Source organism: Populus trichocarpa, chromosome 10, assembly GCF_000002775.5.
Source record: "Populus trichocarpa isolate Nisqually-1 chromosome 10, P.trichocarpa_v4.1, whole genome shotgun sequence".
Classification (NCBI taxonomy): domain Eukaryota; kingdom Viridiplantae; phylum Streptophyta; class Magnoliopsida; order Malpighiales; family Salicaceae; genus Populus; species Populus trichocarpa.
Window position 1 is genome coordinate 7,700,753 of NC_037294.2, and position 27,397 is coordinate 7,728,149.

Sequence of the window (27,397 nt, forward strand, 5' to 3'; positions counted from 1 at the left end):
GAATGTCTTTAGCTTCGCGGTGCAACCATCATTTCTCAAAGTTTTTAAATTTATTTTTATTTGATTTTTTAATGTTTTTAAAACGTTTTGATGTATTGATATCAAAAATAATTTATAAAATATAAAAAATATTATTTTATTATTTTAATGTATTTTCAAGAAAAAACACTTTAAAAAGTAGTCACCACAACACTCCTAAATATCCTCTAAAAAAATGACGGGCCATAAATGTGCAAGACTCGCACCCCCTTCTTACACTAAATACTAATAACATCGCCATAATTGAGTTTCGTAAAATCTTGTTTGTTTTTATATTTCAAAAGCGCTTTTGAAAGAATTTAAAAAATTTTTATTTTATTTTTTGCTTCAAATTGATATATTTTTTTGTATTTTCAGATCATTTTGATGTGCTAATATCAAAAATAATTTTTAAAAAATAAAAAATATTACTTTGATGCATTTCCAAGTAAAATAATATTTTGAAAAGCCACCACACTTTCACTAAATATTTTATACATGTTTTTTGCTACACATAAACTTCAATCATAATTTTTACCAAACACGTATTTAAATCCAACTAACCATAGCTAACCGTATTTTTTTAAAACTTATTTTTTTAAAACCACAACCACAAAAGCTACCTCAAAAACAAATACATTCTTAGAATATCTTTAGCTTTGCGGTGCAACATCATTTCTCAAAGTTTTTAAATTTATTTTTATTTGATTTTTTAATGTTTTTAAAACATTTTGACGTATTGATATCAAAAATAATTTCTAAAATAAAAAAAATATTATTTCATTATTTTAATGTATTTTCAAGAAAAAAACACTTTAAAAAATAGTCACCACAACACCCCTAAACATCCCCTAAAAAAATGACGGGCCATAAATGCGCAAGACTCGCACCCCCTTCTTACACTAAATAATAATAATATTGTCATAATTGAGTTTTGTAAAATCTTGTTTATTTTTACGTTTCAAAAGCGCTTTTGAAAAAATTTGAAAATTTTTTATTTTATTTTTTGCTTCAAATTGATATTTTTTTTGTGTTTTCAAATTATTTTGATGCACTACTATCAAAAATAATTTTAAAAAAATAAAAAAATATTACTTTGATGCATTTCCAAGTAAAAAACATTTTTAAAAGCCACCACATTTTCACCAAACATTTTATACATGTTTTTTTTAATAATATTAATATTGTCATAATTGAGTTTCGTAAAATCTTGTTTATTTTTACGTTTCAAAAGCGCTTTTGAAAAAATTTGAAAATTTTTTATTTTATTTTTTGCTTCAAATTGATATTTTTTTTGTGTTTTCAAATTATTTTGATGCACTACTATAAAAAATAATTTTTAAAAAATAAAAAAAATATTACTTTGATGCATTTCCAAGTAAAAAACATTTTAAAAAGCCACCACACTTTCACCAAACATTTTATACATGTTTTTTTGCTACACATAAACTTCAATCATAATTTTTACCAGACAAGTATTTAAATCCAACTAACCACAGCTAACTGTATTTTTTTAAAACTTATTTTTTTAAAACCACAACTACAAAAGTTACCTCAAAAACAAATACACTCTTAGAATGTCTTTAGCTTCGCGGTGCAACCATCATTTCTCAAGGTTTTTAAATTTAAATTTATTTGATTTTTTTAATGTTTTAAAAAAGTTTTGATGTATTGATATCAAAAATAATTTTTAAAATAGAAAAAAATATTATTTCATTATTTTAATGTATTTTTAATTAAAAAAACACTTTAAAAAGTAGTCACCACAACACTCTTAAACATCCCCTAAAAAAATGACGGGCCATAAATGTGCAAGACTCGCACCCCCTTCTTACACTAAATACTAATAACATTGTCATCTTCGAAGTGTTTAATAGTGTGATAGTGGTTGTTTTTAAAAAAATTCATTTAGAAATATATTAAAATCATATATTTTTTATTTTTAAAAAAATAATTTTGATATCATCACATTAAAGCTAAACAAAAATATATAAAAAATAATTTTTTTTTTTAAATATCATTTAGAATGAAATTCCAACACATTAGAGGCTATGCCTAAATCAGTACCACAGCCATTCACATCCATTTTTGAATTCAACAATCTTGTTCTGTATATCAATTATAACAAAAGCTAAATGGTGTGAGAAAATTATTTTAGATCAAGAGATCTTTTACTGTGAATTGTAATAGTAACTTTACTTTTAATTTTTTATCCTTTTGCGAGACGTTTCTTTGACTTTTTTTTCCCTCATCGAGTGGGTGGCGCTCACGCCATTAAGGAGACGCATGTGACGCTTCTTTGTGGCCAAATATGGTCATTCACAATTTCACTGGATGCGCAGTCATGTCTTTTTCCACATGGTGTGGCGCGTGTAGACAAATAATGGCTGGATTGCTGCCGATGATCAATTGTTTGTGTTTTTTCTTTATTTTTTATCTCATGACAACTAAAGTACATAATTGTCCTTCTTATTTGTTGTTTGTCAAATCAGACATGTTTATCATATTCAAGTATCCTGGGTTTGGCATGACTGTCAAATCTAGATGTCTGGCCCTGACAACCATGCCAAACCCGCGCCTAAGTAAAAAAATTTAAAATTTTTCAAAAGCATAATTATACTGTAAAAATAAACATTGCCTCATTCAAGCATGATTTTTCATTTATATACAATATAACTTAATTGTAAATTTTTTTTTATTTGTATAATTTATTTTATAAATTTGTTAGAGCCAATATGCTACTGCTATAAAAAAACACTGTGATACTCCAAGTTATTGAATCAAAAGTAATACTTCCATGCGACATTTAAAAATCACAACACATTGTAAAAGGTTAATTCTCAATTAAAAAATAATTAAAAAAAAAATAACAACCTATGTCTTCATATCTACAACTGAAATTACAATTGATTTTATTCCTACAAAAACACTAATATTTTCTTTTTAAATGATGATTAGAGTATCTTCAAACCACTTTATATGTCAATCGAGATTAAGTCTCCCCTCAAGTAATTTCAATAACACACCTCCCATATCATTATCATCCTAGTATATTTTAATGAATTTAATAATTTCTTTTATAAATTAACAAATTTTTTTTTTTTATAAATTATATATGAAATATTGCCTCACAAAATAGATATAGACACACTTCACACCAAACAATAAGAGATAATGATAATTGTTCAAGTTATTATACCACACCCCCATCACTCCACCTTCACCCATCAACTTCTATCATCATAACACATTACCATATTTTTTATATATAATTATTTATCAAATATTATAATTCTTTTCACTAATAAATTTTTTTGTGCAAAACAAAAAACCAGAGATAAAAGAGGGATTTTTAGGCCAACATAAGCGATTTAAATCACACGACAAGCGGCTTAAAAAGAAGATTATCTCATTCGAGGAGTAGCGAGAATTTATATGCATCATATTTTACTTTCTTAATCAATATTTTACAAAAATAAATCTCTTGTCAAGAGATTTTTTAAAGAACAAATTTAGGTCCATGGGCCTCTACGGAGGCCCATTGTCTACTGGTCCAGATTCTATACCGGGCTCAAACTATGCTAGACAGCCCACCTAAACAGGAGAGTAGCTCGACGCATCCCATGGACTACACTGCAAGGCCTCGCCCAACTCCTCCTCGTCCACGTGTTCTTCTCTGACTTTTTCCTTGCATGCCTCCAATTTGGCCATGAACTCTATAATTTATGATGGCTTTTGCACTCATTCAAAGGCTGGAAGGCTTACTTGCTTTTCATTTTGTCCTTGTTAGGCCTTTAAGCACCCCGTGATCATATTATTTATATTATCACCACATTACTAATTACTCCCTGGTTAATCCATTATTTATGCATCAAATCCAAGTGAAATTTGATCAGATTTTCACGCAATTTGTTTCGAGTTTAATTAAATGGTATCACATATGGTTGATATTGTTATAATAATTGATTTTTAAATTATTTTTTATTTAAAAATATATTAAAATAATATATTTTTTTATTTTTTAAAATTTATTTTTGATATTAACATGTAAAAATGATGTAAAAATATAAAAAATTAATTTAATTTAAAATAAAATAAAAAGTGCCCACCAACTTGTTTTTTATTTTTTATAAAAAAGGTGCAAAATATCAATCATATCCACAAGAGAGAGTTCAATCAAGGAATAAATATGAACCACTACAGGAGTCGAGAGGGACCACTACTTAGTACTTAGAGATGGTGTTTATAAAGACGTTTAAACCGATTTTTTTTTTAAAAAAATCTGATATATTTTTTAATTTTTTTAGATTATTTTAATGAGTTGGTATTAAAAATAAATTTAAAAAAATAAAAAAAATATTATTTTTATATATTTTTATATGAAAACTACTTCACTACCAGTCTACCAGTCTACCATACACTCTCTAACTCGTGCCAAAATAAAACAAAGAGATATAACAACAAAAGACTGTCTCCTTACTTATCTACCAAGAACTCACAGTTCGAAGCTACACCACACTTGTTGAATCCTGATAACTTTATCCCTTCGTGTTAAATAAATAAAAAAATTTCAGTGGCTCTGGTGCTTGCCAATATTATGTGCATGTGCTGCCACATAGTTGTAAATATATATAAATATATCCTCACACCCAATTTATTTCTGACACAAAAAAGGAAAAATTCTTCCCTTGTGCGTGCAGCCCAGCCCCAGCAGAAAACACACACGTCAGTCTCCCATCCCAAGCCGCCAGTGTCACAGACAGGTAATTTCACTAAACTATTTGATGTTTTTTTTTTAATCCCTTGAAGGAAAATCTCGTTGGAAATGAATTCAATCGTTGGCCCATTTCACCTCTTAGATCCATTTATTTGTTGTTTGATTACTTTTGTTTAGCAAAACAACAGTGTGCTTCTTTTGGAGTTTTGCCCAGTTTCAGTGCTTCGCATGCGTCACCATTGTAATTTGGTTTTTTCTTTCACAATCTTGGGTTTGATTTCTTTTTTTTTGTCCCTTTTGAAGTTGTGTTAATATATTCTTTGTCTGATTCTAGAATCTTAATTTGATGCTTGTTATTGAAATTTCTGACGCATTTGCTGAATATTCATTGGTTGCTGTAAATTCGTATGTGGAAATGTTATTGTTAGATTAAAATTCTGACAATTGGGTGTATTTTTTTCTTATGATTTGAGTGGCCATGTTGGTGTTTCATTTAATGCTTTGTTTTGTTTTCATTCCAATGTTTACCGATGAAAATTGTTGACTAGAAACTGAATTTGCTCTCTTGCCTGATTTTTCAGACTGAGTGAGAAGCTAGACTAACCATCATGGCACCTAGAGCATTAGACTATGAATCGTTGAATGAAAATGTCAAGAAGGTTCAGTATGCTGTAAGAGGCGAGTTATATCTTCGAGCTTCTGAGCTTCAAAAGGAAGGGAAGAAGGTATTTATATTGAATTATATTATATTATATTAAGTCTGATCAAATTTTCTTCAGAAATATTGTTGTTCGTTAATTTAGCTTATGATGTTTGGCGGATTTGAAAGTTAACTTAAATAAATGTGTTGAAATTCTACTGAATTTATGTGGATGCAACAACTAGAGATTTTTAGTCGATTTTTCACACATATCAGCTGGCCAATTTTATTACTAGCACTGCCATCACTGCTTCTAGTTCCGGTTGCTGATTCATTGTCTTCCAAGTGTTCGTATACGTCACTGCCAATTCATTTGTTGGATGCACCTCTTGTTTGTGTTCTATATTTTTTCCCTTTTGAATTCATGAAGGAATTTGTCAAATGTAATGCACGCTTTTCATTAGAGGGAGGCTTTTTCTCTCATCAATTGTGAAAACCTAGTCCTATAGGAGATGCATATTCAATTATATTTTGTATTCCATATAATTTGTATGTTAAAGTACAGCATGTTTTGCCATTACATGTACTTGCATATTTTGTAGCACAGCCATGAGCCATGCAATAGCGATATATGCTCCATGATCTTGCACTAGGCAATCAACGATAATCTTGAATGTTAGACCTTCTAATATGATTCTAGTGCCTTAACCTGTTACTTTATGTGTAAAACCTTACTTCACATGTGATTTAATTCCTTGTAAAACCATGGGAAGACGTCTGTATTTTGGCTTTAAATCGACCAGTACAAAACATTTAATACATATATATATATATATAGATGTATGTATATATACATATATATGTGTGTGTGTGTGTGTGTGTGTGTCTATTTTATGTATGTATTAAATGTCATTAGCCTTTGCCTATTTCTTCGAGTCTAACTGCAATTTTATTCTGTAGATTATTTTCACAAATGTCGGCAATCCTCATGCTCTTGGACAGAAGCCACTTACCTTTCCTCGCCAGGTAAAGTTGCAGTATCTTAAATCTCTGTATATGTATCTTTTGTATTTACTGCTTAAATGAACTGTTTTGAGTTGCTTATGGATTCTTATCTATATAGTTGAGTTGAACAATGTCTATTGTAGGTGGTTGCTCTCTGCCAAGCACCATTTCTACTAGATGATCCAAATGTGGGGTTGCTATTCCCTGCGGATGCTATTGCAAAAGCTAAGCATTATCTTGCTATGACTACTGGTGGTCTAGGTATCTTCTTTTTACCTGCCTTTCCTTGCATAAGTTTTGGAAAAGGGTTGAAACATTATCAAGTGCATTGGGGTATCTTGCATTTACAGGTTGGTCAGTGGAGGGTTATTAAATCACACAAGTACTGAAACATTAAGAATTTTTTTTAGGTGGTTGTATTCTAGATGCTTCACCTTATGCCTACTCCACACGTTCCTTTCCTAATTGTCATTTCATTGTCTCCCATATTCCTTTCTTAGATGTTCCTGCCTTGAGAACTTTATGGTTTTCAATATCTTGCTGCTCTAGCTAGTTAAAGAGTAGTTCCACTGTGACACAGCCATGAGAACCTGCAATGCAAATTAAAGTTACTCTTGTTCACATGTTTAGGTGCTTACAGTGACTCTCGAGGTATGCCTGGAGTTAGGAAGGAGGTAGCAGATTTCATTGAAAGGCGTGATGGATATCCAAGGTGATGTTGTTATATACAATGGTCATTTTCTGCTCTCTCTATCTCTCCGTGTGCAGTTGTGTTTTGAATAAATAGCTGTTGTCTTTGGTCTGCAAGTGTTAAGCTGAAGTTCACATTGCTGCTCACTTTGTTGACAGTGACCCAGAACTCATATTTCTCACTGATGGTGCCAGTAAAGGTGTCATGCAGATCTTGAGTACTATTATCCGTGGTGAAAGTGATGGGGTAAGTATACTTCCCTGCAATGAATGGAAGTACTACTGTCTCCTTCTTTGATTTAATGTAGGCTTCTTCTAAATCTTTTCCCAGCCCCTTCTTTCTTGTTGGTAATGATAGAGGTTTTCTTTATCTTAGTGTTATTATCATACCATTTACCAGACAATGCCTGTTAATAAAAAAATCATGTATTTGTCAGGTTTTGGTTCCAGTGCCACAGTACCCGCTTTACTCTGCTGCAATTTCTCTATTTGGTGGTTCCCTCGTTCCATATTATCTAGAAGAGACAGAAAACTGGGGTCTTGATGTTAATGACCTTAGACAATCGGTTGCACAAGCTCGCTATAAAGGAATAACTGTTAGTATGCTTTGACTCATCCTTGTATATACCTCGTATACATGCAATTGCTTGATATCTATTTGGAAATTGGAACCTTAGAATTTAACAGAAAACTGGAAGAACAGAATGGATAGGGTATCAATTTTAACTGTCTGGATTTTACTTGTATTGGCCAGTTATTTGGACGATTACTCTCGGAAATTCTATCTACTCGTGAAGATTGGTCTATTGTCCGCTTCTATCTTAATATTATATGTGCATGCATCAGCTGCTGACCCAATGTGTCTTATAATGCTCATTACTGCAAACTAAATCTTTAATATATTTGATATATGGTCAGGTAAAAGCAATGGTGATTATTAACCCAGGCAACCCCACTGGTCAGTGTCTTAGTGAAGCTAATTTAAGGGAAATATTGCGCTTCTGTTACCAAGAAAACTTGGCTCTTCTTGGAGATGAAGTTTATCAGCAGAACATTTACCAGGATGAACGTCCATTTATTAGTTCTAGAAAGGTAATTATTGTTTTGCCTCTAAATTCAAGTATATGTTACCTGGAGTTACAACTGGTATTAAATTATTAATAATATTTTTGCCGTGACTTTGAAAGGTTTTGATGGGCATGGGCCCACCCATAAGCAAGGAAGTCCAGCTTGTTTCTTTCCACACTGTGTCCAAAGGATATTGGGGTGAATGTGGGCAGCGGGGTGGATACTTTGAGATGACAAACATTCCTCCAAAGGTTTGCTTTTTATCATATAGATATTTGCATCCTTCTTTGAGTTGCAAGTTATGTGTTTCTTGCAAATATTAATTTAGGCATTCATACAATAAAAACAATTAGGCATTCATAACCAAACAAAATATAAAAGAACTACAGAACAATATAAAATTTACAGAAAGCTGGGCAAAAAAAAAAAAAAAGATGTGGTTGACTAGAATTCTCTTAGCTTATATCATTTCATATGATTCACAAATTCTCTTAGCTTTATTCTATCTATTGATAAAACATATTTCTTTTTTTCATAATAATTGTTCAATGTTTTTAATCTCATGTGTTTTATGACATGCAATATGGAAATTAAACGTTAGAAGAATCTTTCAATTCGAGCAGCATTTGAACTACAAACATTCAAAAGTCATCTTTGTTTATAATGATTTATGCTGCAGACTGTTGATGAGATTTATAAGGTTGCATCAGTATCACTCAGTCCAAATGTCCCTGCGCAGATATTTGTAAGTAGACCTGCATACTTTCTGCTGTGGTAATTTTATCTATTTAGCTGGGAGATCCAGTGCTTGTTTCTCGTTAGTGCTCCAGTTCCTGTTAAAACAAACTCAAGCTATTTACAGATGGGGCTGATGGTCAACCCGCTTAAACCTGGAAATATTTCATATGAGCAGTTCATTAGGGAAAGGTACGCCTGCTAAGATTTAGTTTCTAAGGAGTTAATTCAGTATTCACGATGATAAATGAAATTGAACCAAGGACATTCCCCTTTGATTTAGTACTTTGCTAAACTGTCAATCTGATTTCCAAACTAGTTAATGGATACTATTAATGTCCATTGTCAAGTCAAAGAATTGTCTACATTGAGCAAGGAATAACAATGTTTTATGATCAAAACAACGCAGCAAAGGAATCATTGAATCATTAAGGAGAAGAGCAAGGATGATGACTGATGGATTCAACAGCTGCAAAAATGTGATATGCAATTTCACAGAAGGTAAATTGTTGTTTCTTAGCTATTTTAACATCTTGCATTTTGTGATCTCACTCCCAATCTGTACCTGGACGTTGTATGACATTGTAGAATTTGGTTTTAGGTGCTATGTATTCATTTCCTCAAATACGATTGCCACCTAAAGCAATAGAGGCTGCCAAAAAGGCTGGAAAAGTTCCTGATGTTTTCTACTGTCTCAAGCTTTTGGAAGCCACTGGCATTTCCACAGTCCCTGGTTCAGGATTTGGACAAAAAGAAGGGTAACTTCTGATTTTTCTTTTTTGATTTAAACTCTGGATTTAGCTGTAGCTAAATGCCATTTTCCTATTGCATTCTTTTTAATAGTTTTACAGGACTTGAACACACAAGCATGCATGCACACAGACACATATGAGACAAAACAAAAGAAAACTGTCTTGAAAAGTTCAGCCAATTCTCTTGGCTATGTTTCTCTTCATGCGGATTGATTTCTTGCCACATACTGAATTTTTTTTATATTCGCATCATAATTTGAATCATGTATTTATGAAGACTACGCGTATGCTTCTGACAGGTATATGGAGAATTATTTTTCTCACTTCTCTCCTTTTGTTTCTGAAGGGGGTTTTGCATTTCCCCCCCTTTATCCTTTTCTTTTGTGGGTGTGCAAAAGCACGTCTCTAGATGAGTCTGTTCCTAAACTGTAATTAAATGCTAGTGTCTGATTGTTATGCTTTCTTGCAGGGTCTTTCATTTAAGGACAACCATTTTACCAGCAGAGGAAGAAATGCCAGAAATCATGGCCAGTTTCAAGAAGTTCAACAATGAGTTCATGGAGCAATATGATGACCGCAGTGGTTATTCAAGGCTGTAAGAAATCCTTCAAATTCTGCAAATTGTATCATATTATTGGGCAATTGCAAGCTGTTTCGTGTATGCTTCATTGAATTGCCTGTATTTGGCTATATAAACTAAATTCTGTTGAAGACTCATTCTGCTGCTAATCATCACTCAAATATCAATCGACTGGATGAATGTGTACTTAATCTGGCATCTAATACTGTCATTCGTAAAGGTGAAGAAAGCTCAAGCTTCACTTAATTAGTCTGATGAGCTAGCTACTAAATGGCTGCCTACCTCTGCCTCTTCGCATCAATATCTTGCCCTAAGCAACCGATAAAATAAAACCATTAGCTGGCCTGGAATTTAAGCGTTTCGTTCCCTTTTCTGCTTAACATAAATTTAGTCTCGCTTCTTGTGTGCTCCTCGTAAATAAGGCATACAACCTCCCTTAAGTGCTTGCCCTCTAGGTCTGCCACCCTTTAATGCTGCATTCCCTTCATGTTGACTATGATATAAGCAACTTTTTTATATATATTTTTATCGAGGTAGCCAGTCATCGATGTCTTATTTGAGATTATAATAATTATTATTTTTTAAAATATTTTTTTAAAAATATATTAAAATAATATTTTTTATTTTTTAAAAAATATTTTTTAATTAACGTTTTAAAATGATTCAAAAACATAAAAAAAATAATTTAAATTTTAATAAAATATTATTTAGGCTGCGTTCCAAACAGGTGTTAAGTCTGATCCTGTTTATTTTTATGTTTTAAAAGTGTTTTTTTTTTTAAATGAATTTTTATTTTATTTTTTTCTTTGCTTCAGATTAATATTTTTTTGATATTTTTATATTATTTTAATATGTTAATATTAAAAATATTTTTTAAAAAATAAAAAAATTATTTTAATATATTTTTAAATAAAAAATATTTTAAAAAATAATTTCAACCACGCTCTCGCGAGATCGAGGCACTGATATTACATTTTAATGTACATGATACGGAAAGGAAGTAACCAGTGAAAAGGGCAAAAGACTGGTAGAAAAAAATTGATCAGGGGTTCAGGTCCCTTTCACTTTAACCATGACCAATATTTTTTGCTTTTTCCAGCAAGTTGCATGTCTGAAATTTCAAGAGCGGAAATCAAGGGTTAAACGGTGCTTGTAGTATGTGGAATCGAATTTTCTATTAATATTGTAAGCTTCAAAACACTTTCAAGTATCATTTAGTCAATTAATGTTCCAATCCAAAGCAAAACTAGGGTTTGTGGAATTTTGAAAAGGGTCTCTAGTTAATGATCTTGATAACTCTGTAGGTGATCCTTTACATGTACAAATACACAAGGTATTTGTACAGGTATAAACAACCTATACTGTACATAACCTTAGGGCTAGCACAAGTGATGAAGGAGATGGCTTGAGTTCAAGTGTATATAAATAGATTGAATCGTGCACTTCTAGAAAAATTAACCATTGAAAGCCTGAAAATATATGACAAATTAAACAGGCTGATTGAAAGAGAGCTTTAGTCCATCTTTTTTCATTTTTGGTTAATCATGGGGATCCGAGGCAACTTACGCGTACCTCGATTAATCTTTTAAGGCTCTAAAGTTAACGATTATATAAGCCTCTAGTAGTCTTGAGATTTGTAGCACTTGAACTAGTAACCTTTGAAAAGCAAACCCAGAATTTAACCAATTGAGTTACACCTCTCTAGGATTGTTTTAGTCCATCTTTATAGGCTGCAAAATATAATGAATGCCATGTGTTTTTTTTTTTCATATATATTTGACAAATGAAAGTTTCTTTGATAAAAGAAAATGAAAGGATAACCCATACAAAGTTCAAAACAAATAATCAAATAAACCTTGTAAACTTAGAATAAACTATTATAATTATTATTATTTAAAAAATAATTAAAAGAACATCATTTAATTTTTTTATAAAAAAAATTATTTAACTTGGATCAACTCGAATTAATCTGTTCAACATATAACTCTAATTAGGGGTGTTCATGGGCATAGTTGGGCTGGGTTTAGATTCATAATTATAATTAACCCCACTTCTAATATTTTATAAATTGTCAATCCCACCCATTCAATTTTTTTGAATATAAGAAGTTGGTATAATTTTTTTTTATGAATATTACAGATATTCACAGATGAGTACATAACATTTATTATTTTTTTGACGATCCTAAGAAGAATGCACTTACAAAGACAGATAATTGAATAAATTAAATTATTTTATCAGACATATTTGAATTACTTTCTCAGACCGGTAGAACTCTTATCTGTAATATGCATAACATGAAAATAAAATTATTCAAGTGACGGAAAAAGAAGTAACTTTGCGAAAGAAAAGATAAAATTAATATCCGTTGTCCTAGGTTTATAAGACACATCAGATTTCTCTACTTTCTTATTAATATTTTATAGCTAGCTGTCAAGAAAAGTGCTATTGATACCAAGAATTTTCTGGCATTACTTAAATATATTTAATGAGATATAAATATTAAATCAGGTTAAGATGATTTTAAATATTTTAATTCATGATATTTATTTATTAAATTTATTTATTTACAATCATTTATAGTATTCATTTTAACTAATTTTAATGAATTAAATTGGGTTAAATAATATAAATTTTATTAATACCCTAATTTTTTTAAATACACCTAACTCAAATTACAATAATATTTTTTTATTAACGTGGGTGTCCGGACCAGCTTGCGCGTATCTCAACTAATCTCACGGGTCTTGAAATTAATAATCATGTAAGCCTCTAATGACCCTAAAATTTATAAAACTCAAACTTGTAATTTTTAGGAAGCAAATCTAGAATCTAATTAGTTTTTAAAAGTTAAATTACAATAATATTAATTATACTAGTAATATTACTAATAATTAAAAAAAAAAACACTAACTTTGTAACGTCCTTTTCTAAGAATTTTCACAAGACATTGGGTGCAATAAAGGAAGGAAAAAGAGGCAGTGGTGATTGATTGATGATCCCGATGTGATGCCCAAAAGCTTTGGCGCCAAAATCCAAGTCAATCAATCTCTATTTTCAAGTTCTGCTGCCATTGGCCAGCTTGTTTCACGGGCACTCCACTCTCCTTTTTTTTTTTTTTTTTTACTTTTGTTTGTTGAAAAATATATAATTTTTTAAATATTTTTTTAAAAGTAAATTATTTTTTGAAAATAAAAAATAAATTGAAAAATATTTTCTAGTGTTTAGTTATGTCATGAAAAATAATTTATTAATTTTTTTTTAAATTTATTAAAATAATGAGAAACAAATCTTATAAATTAGTTGAATGAGAATTAAATTAAAAAAATATTTAATTTCATAAATTATCTCAAATAAAATAAATAAAAATTAAAATAATAGAGATAAAATCTAACAGTTGAAAAAATTAAAAGATGATAAAATTAAAATAATTATAATTATAATTTCATAAATTATTTCAAATAAAATAAGTAACAATCAAAAGAAAGATGATCAAATTTAATATATAAAAAATTTCAATTAAAAAAACAATAAGAGAAAAACAAATAATAATCATAAAATAAAAATTAAAGTTAATATAAAACCAAATTAAATTAAATTAAATTTTAAGGGATAAAATTGAAAAAAAAATTCAAAACAAAATATATAGCAATCAAAAGTTTGAGAATAAAATTTGATATAATCAGTAAATAATATGATATTTTTAAATTTTTTACAACTTCTAGAAAGTGTTTTCCGTCCAAAATAAAAGGAAAACACTTTCCTGAAAATAAAACCAAATTTTTTTTGACTAAAAAGTATTTTTCGTTGTCCAGTTTTTCTAATGACAAACAAATATAAGAAAGTTTGGAAATTAATTTCCAGTAAACTACTTTATGTAAAACAAACAGGCCTTAGGTTTATTTTTATTTCAAAATATATTAAAAAAATAATATTTTTTTTCAAAATATTATTAATATTAACATATTAAAACAATTTAAAAATGTTAATTTAAAATAAATAAAAAATTTTAAAACACACTTCTGTTTGTTATTATTTTAAAAATATATTTGTTTTAGGAATATATTAAATTAATATTTTTAGTGTTTTTTTCGTTGTCCAGTTTTTCTAATGGCAAACAAATGCAAGAAAGTTTGGAAATTGATTTCCAGTTAACTACTTTATGTAAAACAAACGGGCCTCAAGTTTATTTTTATTTCAAAATATATTAAAATAATAATATTTTTTTAAAAAATATTTTTATTATTAACATATTAAAACAATTTAAAAATGTTAATTTAAAATAAAAAAAATTTAAAAACACACTTCTGTTTGTTATTATTTTAAAAATATATTTGTTTTAGGAATATATTAAATTAATATTATTTAGTGGTTTTTAAATGATTTTGATGTACTAATATTAAAAATAAAAATTATATATATAAAAATTATTTCAATATATTTATTAGTAAAAAATATTTTCATAAATTACTCCCCACCACGATTCCACTACCAACTATTGAGAAATATTATCTTTTGATTTAATTACTAAATAAATCTTAAATAGATCAGCTTATGTCACGAGGTTTGTCCTCGGGTTCTCTTTCTTTGCTTTTCTTTCTCACTCTAGCCACGAAGAATCTGGTTGGTATAAACAGAACATTGGACATCACTGATCTAGCTAGCTTGCCAGCCAGTCCTCCTCCACATTTAAAGCTTTTTGCTTAATCAGTACACTGCTTTCCTTTCCTTTCCTCCATTTATTCCTAGCTCGTAGCTTCCCTAGCTAGCTTCACAAAGACTCTTTCACAAGAATCTAACCAAATCTCCTCTTTCATCTTCCCTTAACAACTTTTCTTCTGCTATTCACTTTCCTCCTGGTTTCATTTGATTCTCTACCGATCCCCACACAAATCACAGAACCTCTCAGCTTTATTTATTCTCTGTGTGCTAGCAAGCTTTATTCCTTATTCCTTGTTGGCTACCTAGCTACTCCTATAATAACACTGTTGGTTTGTGCTAGTTTTGGATCCAAAACATACCATATGGGGTTCTCGAAGAAGCCTCCAGCCGTGGATGGTGGCTTGGACTTAGATGGTGGTAAGAGATGGGTTATTGCTGGGATTCCTTTAAGAGCTCCTTTAAAGCCCATATCTACAAATCCAGTGGAGAAAGAGATCAACGAAGATGATGATCAGAGTAACTGTACTACTGCTTCAACAACGCCTACCAGTGAAGAAGCAAGAATTCCTTCTAGACTGGTGTGCCCTCCGGCTCCCAGGAAGCGAAAAGCTACTTTCAAGTGTAATTATACCAGTGGTGTTAGGGAGTTCTTTACCCCCCCTGACTTGGAAACCCTTTTTGTACAAAGGGCAAACTGATCGTCATTGATTCATTCCTTCCAAGTTCAATTTGCCTCCTCCTCTTCTCATGATTTGCTTCTACTTTTTTCTTTTTAATTTCCTTTGTTTGATCCAGTTAGGCAGGCGCCGTTAGCTTTTTAGCAGGAGGATCTTAATTATTGTTTGTACAGGTTTTATAAGTAAATAAAATCTGGAATAATTCACTGACATGTTTTCTTTGTATGTTTAGCAAATTAAATTGTTCTCTTCATCATCATTTTTTTTTATATTCTTTGTTCTAGTAGTGGCTTTATTTTACAACCATGTTCAAGAGAAACATAATAACTAAGGTAATATCTCTGTATTTTTTAGGTTAATTAAAACACGCCAATGTTTTGTTTTTTTTGTTTTTATTATAAAAGAAAATTAAACACATAATGTTTTAGAACAACACATCAGCTTCAGCTGAGTTGCAACCACCGAGTACAACAGTTTCATTTTGTTCTCATCCTCTGACACAAGCTGTAGATATCTTTCCGTCTCTGTGTATGGGGCTGTTCATGGCCATGCGTGCCAAATGACACATGCAAGTCAACATCTAAGTAAAGGTAAATCCTTTTCAAAGATAAGAAGATGCTCCATGGCCTGATTGACCGAGACAAAGTCCCCTCAACCGGCCTGATTGACCGAGACAAAGTCCCCTCAACCCTCGCTGCCATTGACACCTTAATCAAACCTTTTATGTATTGATTATCCTGTGATTTTATATGAATTCCACTATAAAATTCCCTTATAGGAGCTTATAATTTATAATTTCTTTTTAATTACAACAGTAAAAACTATCAAGATATCAAACATGCTTGTTCTCTTAGCTAGTGACCCACCCCACCCACCTTGAACTCTCACGGTAGTGGGGCTTGCCGGGAAGGTTCTCTCCAAGTGTTTTCTCCGATATAACCATTAAAAAGGACAAATAAAATATGGATCGGTAGATTAGAATCCTATGCCAGCAAGTTGAGTGGACCTTATTTAAAATTCTCAAGCTCAAGTTCGGCATCTCATAGACTCATACCAATAATTGACGAAGCCACTTACACACACACACTTATCTAGTCTTATCTAATCCTAAAAATCAAGGACACCCAATTGTTTACTTGGTACTGAATATTGATGTTCATCATGAAAGCAAAGCATATGTTACAACAGCGACAGCATGTCTAGATAGCGAGCTAGGGGACGTTCACCTAATCTTGGGTTTCTTTTAGTTGCATTAAAGAAAGCTTTCTCGGGATCGGAGCTGTACCGAGGCAATGGATTTGCACCACGTCTGTGTAAAAGCTGCGATTCTGTCTTGGCACCTGGCTAGATAGCAATAGTTTATCGCCTTTGTTTGAACTTAATTTTTTTTCAAACAGTAGAGAAATAACGTTGTTTATCCTTAAACACTGTAGGGTAACATTGATAAATGTTGAGCTACAAGAATGGAGGTGTAACAGTGATGAATTTACAAGGACGAAAACACTCTTCATCCTTAATATTTTTTTTTTTTAGTTTAACGTGGGTGTCCGGGCCAGCTTGCGCGCACCTCGACTAATCCCACGGGCCCTGAAGTTAACGACTATGTAAGCCTCCAGTGGCCATCATATGAGCAACTACAGGGCTCGAACCTGAGACCACAGAGGGAGCAAACCTCTTGGTCCCAAGCTTTTACCACTGAGCCACCACCTAGATGGTTTCTTCATCTTTAATATTGATTTGTTGAGTGGAAGCATATATAGTAACTTCATTGGAGATCACATGAAGCGCCCTCCATGGATATCATATATGATTGGCGATTAGTGTAAGCTTGCATATTAATTAATGTTCAACTCTCGAGAAGTTTTCTATTTTACCATTAAGCTAGACAAGAGAGCAAAGTATTTTAATCGGTGCATGACACCAATTATGCAAGCAAAGCATATGCCCAGGGATCGAGTTTGGAACTTCGGATTTGGATGTTAATTCTCTAACCACGTTAAGTTTTTATTCTTTTAATCAACGAGTTACCCTTTGATTGGCATTTTACAGTTTTTCCTGTACAGTTACTTGAGCTCCATCTGTTCTGCTCTGCATCTCTGTTCTAATGAGAGCAGAGAGAGTATATATTTTCAGGGAGGTCGCTCTGTTTTCAGTCTTTAATGGTCAGTACTTTTTTTTTTATCCATCAATCGCACATAGTAGAATGTAATTGAGAGGTCAGCATGATGGTTTTTTTATCCATAGAATTGAGAGGTCAGCATTTGTCATTTCTATTTTGATCACTTATTATTGCCTTGTCTAGTGTCAGCATAGTAGAATGTAATAAATATTAAATATTTATTCAAAACATAAAATCTAGAGGTGGGGTTAGAAGTTTTTTCTTAAAGGAGAAATTGATTTTAAATAAGGAGTTTTTTCTTATAATTTTTTTATATATATTCAATTAATAATCGGATGCACAGAAAAGAAAAATTAAATAGCTTCCTTAAATTTTGATTTATCTATTTATTCAAAAGATTTATTAAGCCATTAAGCCTTTTAAATCCTATTCCGACAAAGAACAGTAAGAAGAGGTTGTTTAATTATGAACGCCATCTTCAGCTTAAGCAAGCAGCACATCATTCCTCGGAGAAGGTGACGAGATTTTATTTCTGGCATACTGTGTTTAATAGAGAAAGAGCACTATCACTTGTCAACATCCTCTTGGCTCTGGTAAGCTTGTGGGGTCGTGAACACTGGGATGTATAATTGAAAATGAGGTACCTCGAACAGTAAGTTCTACCGACCATAAAACTCTAGTGGCCGACGGCCGATGATATTTCTTAAAGTTTTTTTTTTAAAGATATATTAAAATAATATTTTTAATTTTAGCACTCTAAAATATCTATAAAAAAAATTAAAAATAAAATAGACCAAAATATCTGTGGATTCTTCAGGCCAAGCCTATAGTCGTGTTCATAGTTTTTGTGGAGCCAAGCCATCAAGTTTGACTGTCTTTCTCGTCGATTCCAATTTTCTTCAGAATAACGATAGATTCCGAGCAATTTATGCCTCGAATTGATTCAGAATTTTTCCCAAATGAAGTGGATTACTGGATTCTACATGGAATCGCCTCATCAAATAGTTTAAATTGAAAATATTACAAATTACTAATGGTGCTGGCTTGATGTAAGATAAGAGGCAATGATTAGTGTGGAATTTGCCTGGAGCATCGTGATTCAACCTTCTGATATGGAAGATATGCCCAGATGATATAAACTCATTTTGTAAATTACAAGGATGAGATATCTTCCATAAGTATACTCATTTATTTATTATCAAGGAAAATATATCTATTTTTTTTTATTTGATGGGCAATACTTGATTGAAAATAGAAGTTAAATAAATTCTTTTTTCTTGTAATAAAAAATATTCATGGATCAATTCACATATTAATTTATAGTATTAAATTGCAACGTTCATTAAACTTATTTAGTTAAAGACTCGGGTTATAAGTTGGATAGATTAAACGGTCAATTAAAATATATTATTTAAAATTTTTATTTTTAAATAATATTATTTTGAATGTTTTAAAAATCTATCTGGATGATGGATGATGAATTGACTTATCAAATCAATCATATTAATTTTAAATTAATTTTTTTAATAACTCAACACTCAAGTTAAAAGCCGAGTCGATATGCTAGAACAAGCCGGTTTTAATAAGTGTGTGGATAGAACGTAAAGAGATAAATATTTTTTTTATAATAAGAAATTCACATATTAAATTATATTGGTCTAGTGCATTAATACAAATTGTGACATGTGGTCTGGAATGGGCTTAGTTGTCATGGACAAAGCCCGCCAGTATTGTAGTTGGCGTCATTTATGGATCCAGGCCTTTTTTTTGGTTGGGCTTGGCCTCTTGGGTGATGAAACAAATACAAATCTTTTTCTGAGGTTCTAATTCCATCATAAACACAAGAAAAAGGATATTTGAGAACGTAACTTCCCCCGGAGCTCAACGGCCCCACTTGATCAATGACGTAGCTTATGGAACGGTCCTCGTATCTACTCTCCTCAAACCGTAACAACGTTTCTCGGTGTTCCGTTCCTTTCCATCAGAAATCTGGAGCCCGTTTCACTGTTCACACTCACCACTTCAACCGAAGAAGATGAAGCAGAGTACCTGGCCTGGTCGATCAGACGGCTCTCGTTTCAAATCGCTCCCGATCAAACACCAATTCCATCAATCAGAGTTCAAATCTACCTCCAAATTCTGGTCAGCATCATTAGCTTCTCGGCAAATAAGATCATCAGATGGTGATTTCTCGAAACTTCCCTTCGATATACTAACCAAAATAGCGGCATCGTTCACGCTGCCTAATTTGCAAGCGGCGTCGTTGGTGTGCAAGTCATGGAGCGAAGGGCTTCGGCCGTTGAGAGAAGCGATGTTGTTCTTAAAATGGGGAAAGCGGTTCAAGCATGGGCGAGGAGGTGTGCGCCCTAATTTGAGCAAGGCTCTCGAATCCTTTTTAAAAGGTGCGGCTCGTGGGTCCACCCTCGCTATGGTTGATGCTGGTCTTCTTTACTGGGAAATTGGCGACAAAGACAAGGCAATTGCCCTTTATGAGAAGGCTGCTAAGCTTGGAGACCGCTCTGGACAGTGTAATCTTGGACTTGCTTACTTGCAAGGTATCTAATTCTTAATTTCTTTTCTATTCATTTTTCCTTTGTTTCTGTTTTGTGCAATGCAAAGGGAGCAAAAAAATTGTAGAAAAGTTGAAAAAGGTGCTAAATTGAGTTGTCAAATATTCGTTTGAAAGGGAGCGACTGGCTCTCTTGATTGATTGATTCCGGATAATATCTAGTCATGACATGAACGTACTTTGTAGTTTTAATCGCTTTTAAAATAACCCAGAAAGGGAAAAACATTGATAACAATAATAAATAAATAAATAAAAAGGTTTGGCTAGTAGCTTCCAATAAAGCAAAATCTGGTCATGAGTTGCTAGTCATGTGCTTGTTATGATTATTATTGTATGTGCAGCTGAACCTTCGAAACGTAAGGAAGCAGTAAAATGGTTATTTCAGGCTTCAAAATCTGGTCATGTTCGAGCTCAATACCAATTCGCACTTTGTTTACATCAAGGTAGTGGGGTGAATTGTAATCTACAAGAGGCTGTAAGGATCTCTCTTCTTGTCCTTCTACCATAAATTTGTGGATTAGCCAGTTCACTTCAGAACTAGTGAGCTTTTCTCTCATGCAGGCTAGGTGGTATCTAAAAGCTGCTGAAGGTGGATATGTGCGTGCAATGTACAATGTTGCATTGTGTTACTCTGTTGGGGAAGGTTTGGCTCAGAGTCATCGACTAGCAAGGAAATGGATGAAGCGGGCAGCAGATCGTGGTCATAGTAAAGCTCAGTTTGAGCATGGACTTGGACTCTTTTCTGTATGTTATTGCTGATTTAACCTATATTTATTTGAATATGCAGGACAGGCAGTGGATAAAGTAAATTAATTTAATTTGTTCTCTGAAAGGTTGCATTAAGGTGGAGATTATAACAAATGTGGATGGGAAGGGCATTGTTGAGAGAGCAGGATACTTGCACATTTGACTTGCATGTCTTTTTTGCATTCTCCCTTTTTTCCAAGGGTGCCCACGTGGCATTGTGTTTGTTTGGACACGTGTTTTCGAGTTGTGATCTTTTGCTTGCTTTCATCTTTTTGGTGTTCTTTTTTTTTTTTTTTTTTCATGTGGAAACCTGTGATTCGGAAAAGAATGAGGACTGATGCTTTGTCGAAATACACGTTGCCAACTACCCAAGCATAACTTTGCAACCCACCCTAAGAAAGCTAAAACCCAATGTCAAAGCCCCATGGCATCTTTAGAGGTCACGTGGGATAGGGCTAATGGTTCAACAGTTTCTTTCCCCATCATATCTGCAACTTAGATATGAACTATGCAGATAGTACTTCTATATTACTTTTTGGCTTGTTTAAGGATCTTATGGTGATATTTTGGGCAGGAAGGAGAGCAGTTGAAAGCTGTAGTTTATCTGGAACTTGCCACTCGTGCTGGTGAAACAGCAGCAGCTCATGTCAAGAATGTAATTTTACAACAACTATCAGCAACTTCACGTGATCGTGTCATGAATCTTGCTGATAATTGGCGTGCTTTACCTTCATCTCGCTGAGTTATTCATCCGGGTTTGTAAATCTTTGAATTATAGGCTTTCCCTTCACTTACATGCTTTACAAGAACTTGTCCTTGTGCCCTTGATCATGAAATGTCATTCTATTTGTGGCATACTATAAATTTATTGGCTGTAGACCACTGTATTGGAGACATAGGTTGTTTGCATTTCAATATTCTGTAATTGAAAAGGAATAATAAACTAACAAGATTTTTTCTCGAGTCCCATGAGCAATTACAGAATCTAACTGTATGCTTTCCCTAAAATGAATGGGGAAGGTTTTGCGATAGCAAATTGTTGTTCTCAGGACCTCGCAATTTAAAATAAGTGGCAGCATAAATGCAACAATCACACTAATTGGCCAAACATTATAGTTGCTTATTTCAGCATCAAAGGTATATAAAAAAGTTAAATTGAGAGTACAAAGGATTAATTAATTAATTAGATACTATCTCTTGAATCCTTCTAAATTTTGATTTTTGATTTTGGTTTTTCATTATATATCTCGCTAGTACTTTCAATCGAATAGATTAGAGATTTGTTTTAATACACTTAAATTCTAATCATAAATAGACACCTTTTGTTTATATTTGCAAGAATTACTGGTTAATATAAGACGCCTCAATGTGTGTCTGTAAGAGCTTCTCGGTTGACTAATTGTTTGATTGGTTTTGTAGATCAGGATAATCTCATGGCCTATTGGTTGCAAGACATTAAATTTTAAAATCCCAAGGTCAAAATTAGGGGCATTATCTATGCAGACAAATTTCAGCCTTTGCTCGGATATCTTGGCACACTTCCTATCCATTTTTGTGCTGTTTTCTTTGGCGAAGAGGGAAAACATTGGCATGATACCATGGAGAGCAATTATGCCATTGAGCGTGGTTAAAATGTCGTCTCCGCTGCTTGTTCTTTCATCAGTTGAACTGTCAAAACTTATGTTGCTCGGGTATGACCATTCATGAGACGAAGTCCTGGTTAGCGGTCACCTTTGATAATTTTGGAAGGTTATGGCTACGACGAGAGTGTGGAATGGTTCATAGGTGTGTATGGTGGTGCTCCGTGTTAATGTTAAGCAAACTGCTATGTGCTGTGCCACTAAGTTCTGGGAGCGTGGGGCTTGCACTATTCTTCTGGTCATCGTGATGACCACCAAGAAGATTGGAGAAAAATAATGTTGTCTTAGTGGGGAGTGCAACCAAGATTATAAAATTATTTTGGGAGTCCAATTAGAGAAGTTCTGTTGTAGTAGATAGCATTGTCGTCGATGGTAAAATTCTGTCTGGCGTACTCTACTGGTTAAATGTTCATGCTTGTGGGATGTTAACGCTGGCATTTTCTTTAACTTTAAGGTGGCACCAACTTTTATTATTATTTTTATTTTTAAAAAAGCGAAATCATTTCTAAAGCATTAACATTTTTATTTAATTTATTAACTGGTGTCCAGGCATCTCGAATAATTTCACTGACCCTGAAATTAACGATCATGTAAACTTTAAGGTTTGTGAAACTCGATGACTTTTAAAAAGCAAATCTACTGAGCCATAAGTTGTATTAACTTTGTTATTCTTTTATTCATGCAATTAAGTTGCTTTTCAGACCGTGTTTATATATACATTCAAGTAGACACCCCCACTATGGTGAATTTACAAACGCTTTTTTCGCAATTTTTTCTTTGCCTAATTACGTGATTCTTTTCAATTTGATTGTTCTGCATTGATTCGATTTGAGGTCTCAAAAACATATATGCTAACATTGTCTTTGCGATCGGTCTTATAAGTTTTTTTTTTTTTCATTTTTCTATATAAAAAATTAAAACAAAAAAGGACTGAAATTGACATTGAGAAAGCGATGTGGATATTTTTTTATTTGTCACTGTTTTGTAAGTGTTTTTTTTTCAATTTTTTTGACTAGGGTTTTATTAAAAATTAATTTGGATCCTTTGAATCTTTACTTTTAGGTGCAAAAGTTCCTTTCTTTTATGCTTTAATCCTTAAATTCTAAAAAGAGAGAGAACCACTGTCAAATGGTTTAGGAGAGAGAAATTGTTTAATTTTCCACATTTCATACACCAAAATACATATTCTTGGTGTAGATGAGTTCTATTCAGCATTTAGTAAGAGAAGTTTCACTGAGCAGGGTTGAATTTCTCAGCTTTTCAATTTAATTTTTGATTAACATTATAAACTGATCGTTTTTCTTTCATATATCAGTTATTTATATACAATTAATTTTCTTTTTCATACTTAAATTATCTACACTTTTTTATTTTTTGTTAATATTTTTTTGTCCGGTAAAAGACCGAGTATGTGCCAGCTAAATGGTAATTTTCTATTGATTATAACAAATCTTTTCTCCCCAAAAAAGTACCTTTAACTACGAGAAGGATTTCTCCATTAACGAGACTTGGACACCTGCGAAAAATAAATACCATGCACTTGACTGAAACATATTCAAGAGCTCTCACTCCATCCACTAATGCATGCTGGGTGTCAGCGTCAGCAGATAGATATTTCCTCTTCGTTGGAGCATCATGCATGCTTGCTAACGAAACAAGGAGTAATCAAACAAATGATAGCTGCTGTTCTCAAGCCATTTCATCCTCGGAGACTAACTGAAGTTATTGAAGGCTGAAGAAGTTGAGGGCTTCAAACTGACTAAATATCAGAAATCATTATGCCTCAAACGATCCGAGGAACACAAATTTTAGCCTCGACAGTGTAACTTTTTTTGCCTCCATCATTAGCAATCCAATACTGTAAAGGAAGGGGCAAACAAAACCCAGGAAGGAACGCACAGCTGGTTTTATGCGAACGATAAACCATATTGATGGATAAAAAGGGGATCAACTTAGAAAAGGGACCAGGTAAATTTATAACTAATTTGATTTATTTGTAAGGCATGAACAAATTGTTTTAATTACCAATAATATCCAGAAAACTCTGTTATGATGACGTGTTACTGTGTTTCTATATGAACCAACTCTGTTTCTGTACTCTTTGAGTTTTTTAAAAGGGAATAACCTGACCGAGCTATGAACAATAGGATAGTTCTACCAAAAAGTATGGTGGATACCCTAACTCACAGATTTGGTGTTCAAGGCACATACAGCAGCCTTTGAGAATGCGTTCCGGCGTGATAGAGATTGATGTGATATATTGCCTTGGACACCAGTTCTTTCAAATCAGGAAACTGTGCAAGCATTTTCTGGTCCACTCCCTCAAGGGCATTCAACACCCTAGCCTGTTCCAGAGCCTCACTATTGCCAGCATGTAATGCAAGGTAACAGAGAAGAATCAACCCATGCAACTGCGCCGGTTCATTTCCCCTAAGCAATCTCATCAAAGGCGGTACACCACTGAACTCGATTATTGCCTTTGCATGCGCAACACAAAGAAAATTCTCAGGAGTAGCAAACTTCCCTAGTGTGATGGCAGCTTCTGCTGCCACTTCTTGGCTCCTGTTGCTAAGGTGGGCAACCAAAGGGCCAACTACTCGAGTCTCTCTAGCTGGGAAAGTCCTGGCCAATGAACCAATCGATCTTATAGCAGGAACTTGCAATTCAGGACTATCCAACTCTTTAATCACCCTTAAGAGCTGATCAACAACTGCCTTGGCAGCAGGGGAATTAGCCTTAAAAGCAGCACGTCTAAGGTCCGCATTGGACTCAGCTGCAGCAGTTATCTCCTGTATCGTCATCAAACAATTGAACTGCAACTCTCCCTCTCCCTTCTCAACCAATTTAGCCAAACAAAGAAGCCCTTTTGTTTCTGTTATCCTCTTACTATTTAACACACTATCTCTGGCAAGCATCCACAAAGCCTCCGCACAACTAATTTTCAGCTTATGCTTAACTTCAGGACTCTCATTCTCCCTCTCTCTCCTATGATTACTCCCTCCCCTACTACTCCCCTCCGAACTATGAAAACTCGAAAAAGAACTCACATACGGGCGGTAATGGTGATTATTATTCGAATCAATTAACGATTTTTTCTCCATTTCTTGGTTAATCTGAACAAGAGAATGAATACTCTGCTTACCCACAAAACTCTTTTGATCATCCATGAAGGTCTCGAAAGACAACAAAGTCACCAGCGGTCGCATCGCATTCTCCCTTGCAAAATCATCCTGAGCAATCGAATTGCGCTCCGCCATTCTTGCCACCAAACGCGCCACCCAAGTTTGAACCCTCATTGGAGAATCCGCAAGCACTTTGACAATAATGGGAACCCCAGCTTCATCCAGAATAGTCGTCACCCTGTCCTCATCATTAGACAAGTGATAAAGCGAAGTGGCAGCAGCAATTTGAGCATCAGGTGAAGTAGTCTCACTTAAAAGCCTAAGGAATGGGGGAACGCCCCCTTCTTCCACAATGATTTGCTTGTTTCTATCATTATCATGAGCAAGTGAGGCAAGCTGATTAGCAGCTTCAATTTTTTCAGGCAAAGGTCCCATGTGAATGGAACTTATAGAGGACCAAACCCAAGCCAGAATCGGATCGTTGCTAGCAATGGGTGGAAGGGTTATCACAATCCCGGAGTTATCATTGTTGGAGTCCAGGATACTGGACAGCCATTTCATGTCACCAACCGAAGCTTCTAGGAGATTGATCACTTTCCGAAAATCGGCGGCGCTGATGATGGTGAAGACACGGCGGAAGACGTTACGGCGCTTGCACTTGCGTACAAGGGTTAAAGCGCGCTCCAGGTTCTTGCAGACCTCCGCGACTATGCGGCGAATGGGACGCTCGTAGAAGGATTGGGCAGAGCGGACGTGAGCACGCAGCTTCTCGACGATGGTGTCAACGTGCTTTCCCACGTGGTTGCACTCGGCCTTGAAGGATTCGGCCTCGTCGACGGCGGAGCGAACCCGTTCTGCTAGTAGGATCGCACAGGCGAGTTCCTCTTCGATTCGTTTCTCTTCAGCCATAAATAAACAGTGACTCAGTAACTGAGTCGTTGGATCGAATTGGGTGGCGTTCGTTTGGTTGATTGGCTCACCTGAATTGAATAACTATCTCTTCCTTGGATGGGAGCTGGTGGTGGTGTGGGTTGGGGACGAAGACTATGATGACTGGCCTCTCTCTTTTCTTTACGTTTTTAACTGTTTGTTTTATCTTTTGAGTAAATTATAACTTAGTCCCTATATTTTAATATAACTAATTAATTAGTACTTACAATGTCAGAATATGTATTTACTATTCTTAAAACTATTTATGAGAATAGTTGATTTCATGTTTTTTTTTCCGTTTTTTTTATAAAATATATTAAATAAAATAACAGATGTAAAATTTATCACAAAATAAACTATGAAACGAAAAAGCAACTACATTGAGGATGATCAATGCTGATTGAGGGACGTTTTCATTATTAATAATACTATAGGGATTGATTAATTAATTTTGATAAGCGACATGGACTAAGCTGTAATTAACTCTTTTTGGGCTTTTAAGCTGAGTTGGTTTATTCTTTAGTCGCATGTTTGTGTCCTTGTTCTTTTAGGTCTTCTTGGGAATTGTGTAAGGAGATGGTGTCGGAAAGCGCGTGGACTGAGATGGTAAGAGGGAGAGAAACGGGTCAAAAGAGTCTTTGGATAGAACCGTCGTCGTTTGTGTCATCGAACTGACCATTTGTCATATGAAGGAAGGAAGTGAAAGTGCGATGGCATTTGCTTGGA

The 27,397-nt window shown here is 33.4% G+C and overlaps 4 protein-coding genes across 7 annotated transcripts; 3 read left to right on the top strand and 1 right to left on the bottom strand.

The window, feature by feature from the left end:
* The first annotated feature begins 4,504 nt into the window (after nucleotides 1–4,504).
* On the top strand, nucleotides 4,505–10,342 carry LOC7460760 (glutamate--glyoxylate aminotransferase 2). Of its 2 annotated transcripts, none has more exons than XM_002315639.4 (14): nucleotides 4,505–4,781; nucleotides 5,317–5,460; nucleotides 6,336–6,401; nucleotides 6,524–6,641; nucleotides 7,011–7,092; nucleotides 7,230–7,317; nucleotides 7,508–7,666; nucleotides 7,989–8,162; nucleotides 8,258–8,389; nucleotides 8,818–8,883; nucleotides 9,001–9,065; nucleotides 9,283–9,374; nucleotides 9,475–9,631; nucleotides 10,095–10,342. In XM_002315639.4, exons 2-14 carry the CDS (start codon nucleotides 5,344–5,346, stop codon nucleotides 10,222–10,224), a joined length of 1,446 nt encoding a protein of 481 aa, XP_002315675.1. In that variant the 5' UTR covers nucleotides 4,505–4,781; nucleotides 5,317–5,343; the 3' UTR covers nucleotides 10,225–10,342. The 2 variants fall into 2 exon arrangements, with proteins under 2 accessions (XP_002315675.1, XP_024466139.1); XM_024610371.2 differs by lacking the exon at nucleotides 4,505–4,781 and adding an exon at nucleotides 4,820–4,976.
* Nucleotides 10,343–14,796: 4,454 nt separating this feature from the next.
* On the top strand, nucleotides 14,797–15,754 carry LOC7460759 (cyclin-dependent protein kinase inhibitor SMR6). The gene has a single exon (XM_024609787.2). It carries the CDS (start codon nucleotides 15,230–15,232, stop codon nucleotides 15,563–15,565), a length of 336 nt encoding a protein of 111 aa, XP_024465555.1. The 5' UTR covers nucleotides 14,797–15,229; the 3' UTR covers nucleotides 15,566–15,754.
* Nucleotides 15,755–19,336: 3,582 nt separating this feature from the next.
* Nucleotides 19,337–23,095, top strand: LOC7492382 (F-box protein At1g70590). Of its 3 annotated transcripts, none has more exons than XM_002315637.4 (5): nucleotides 19,337–20,218; nucleotides 20,574–20,707; nucleotides 20,794–20,976; nucleotides 21,554–21,734; nucleotides 22,399–23,095. In XM_002315637.4, the coding sequence occupies exons 1-4, from the start codon at nucleotides 19,699–19,701 to the stop codon at nucleotides 21,719–21,721; spliced, it is 1,005 nt and encodes a 334-aa protein (XP_002315673.1). In that variant the 5' UTR covers nucleotides 19,337–19,698; the 3' UTR covers nucleotides 21,722–21,734; nucleotides 22,399–23,095. The 3 variants fall into 3 exon arrangements, with proteins under 3 accessions (XP_002315673.1, XP_024466906.1, XP_052312627.1); XM_024611138.2 differs by having other exon boundaries at nucleotides 22,404–23,095; XM_052456667.1 differs by having other exon boundaries at nucleotides 21,554–21,720; nucleotides 22,397–23,095.
* Nucleotides 23,096–24,588: 1,493 nt separating this feature from the next.
* On the bottom strand, nucleotides 24,589–26,810 carry LOC7492381 (uncharacterized). Its single transcript, XM_002314565.4, has one exon. It carries the CDS (start codon nucleotides 26,648–26,650, stop codon nucleotides 24,818–24,820), a length of 1,833 nt encoding a protein of 610 aa, XP_002314601.3. The 5' UTR covers nucleotides 26,651–26,810; the 3' UTR covers nucleotides 24,589–24,817.
* Nucleotides 26,811–27,397: the final 587 nt, after the last annotated feature.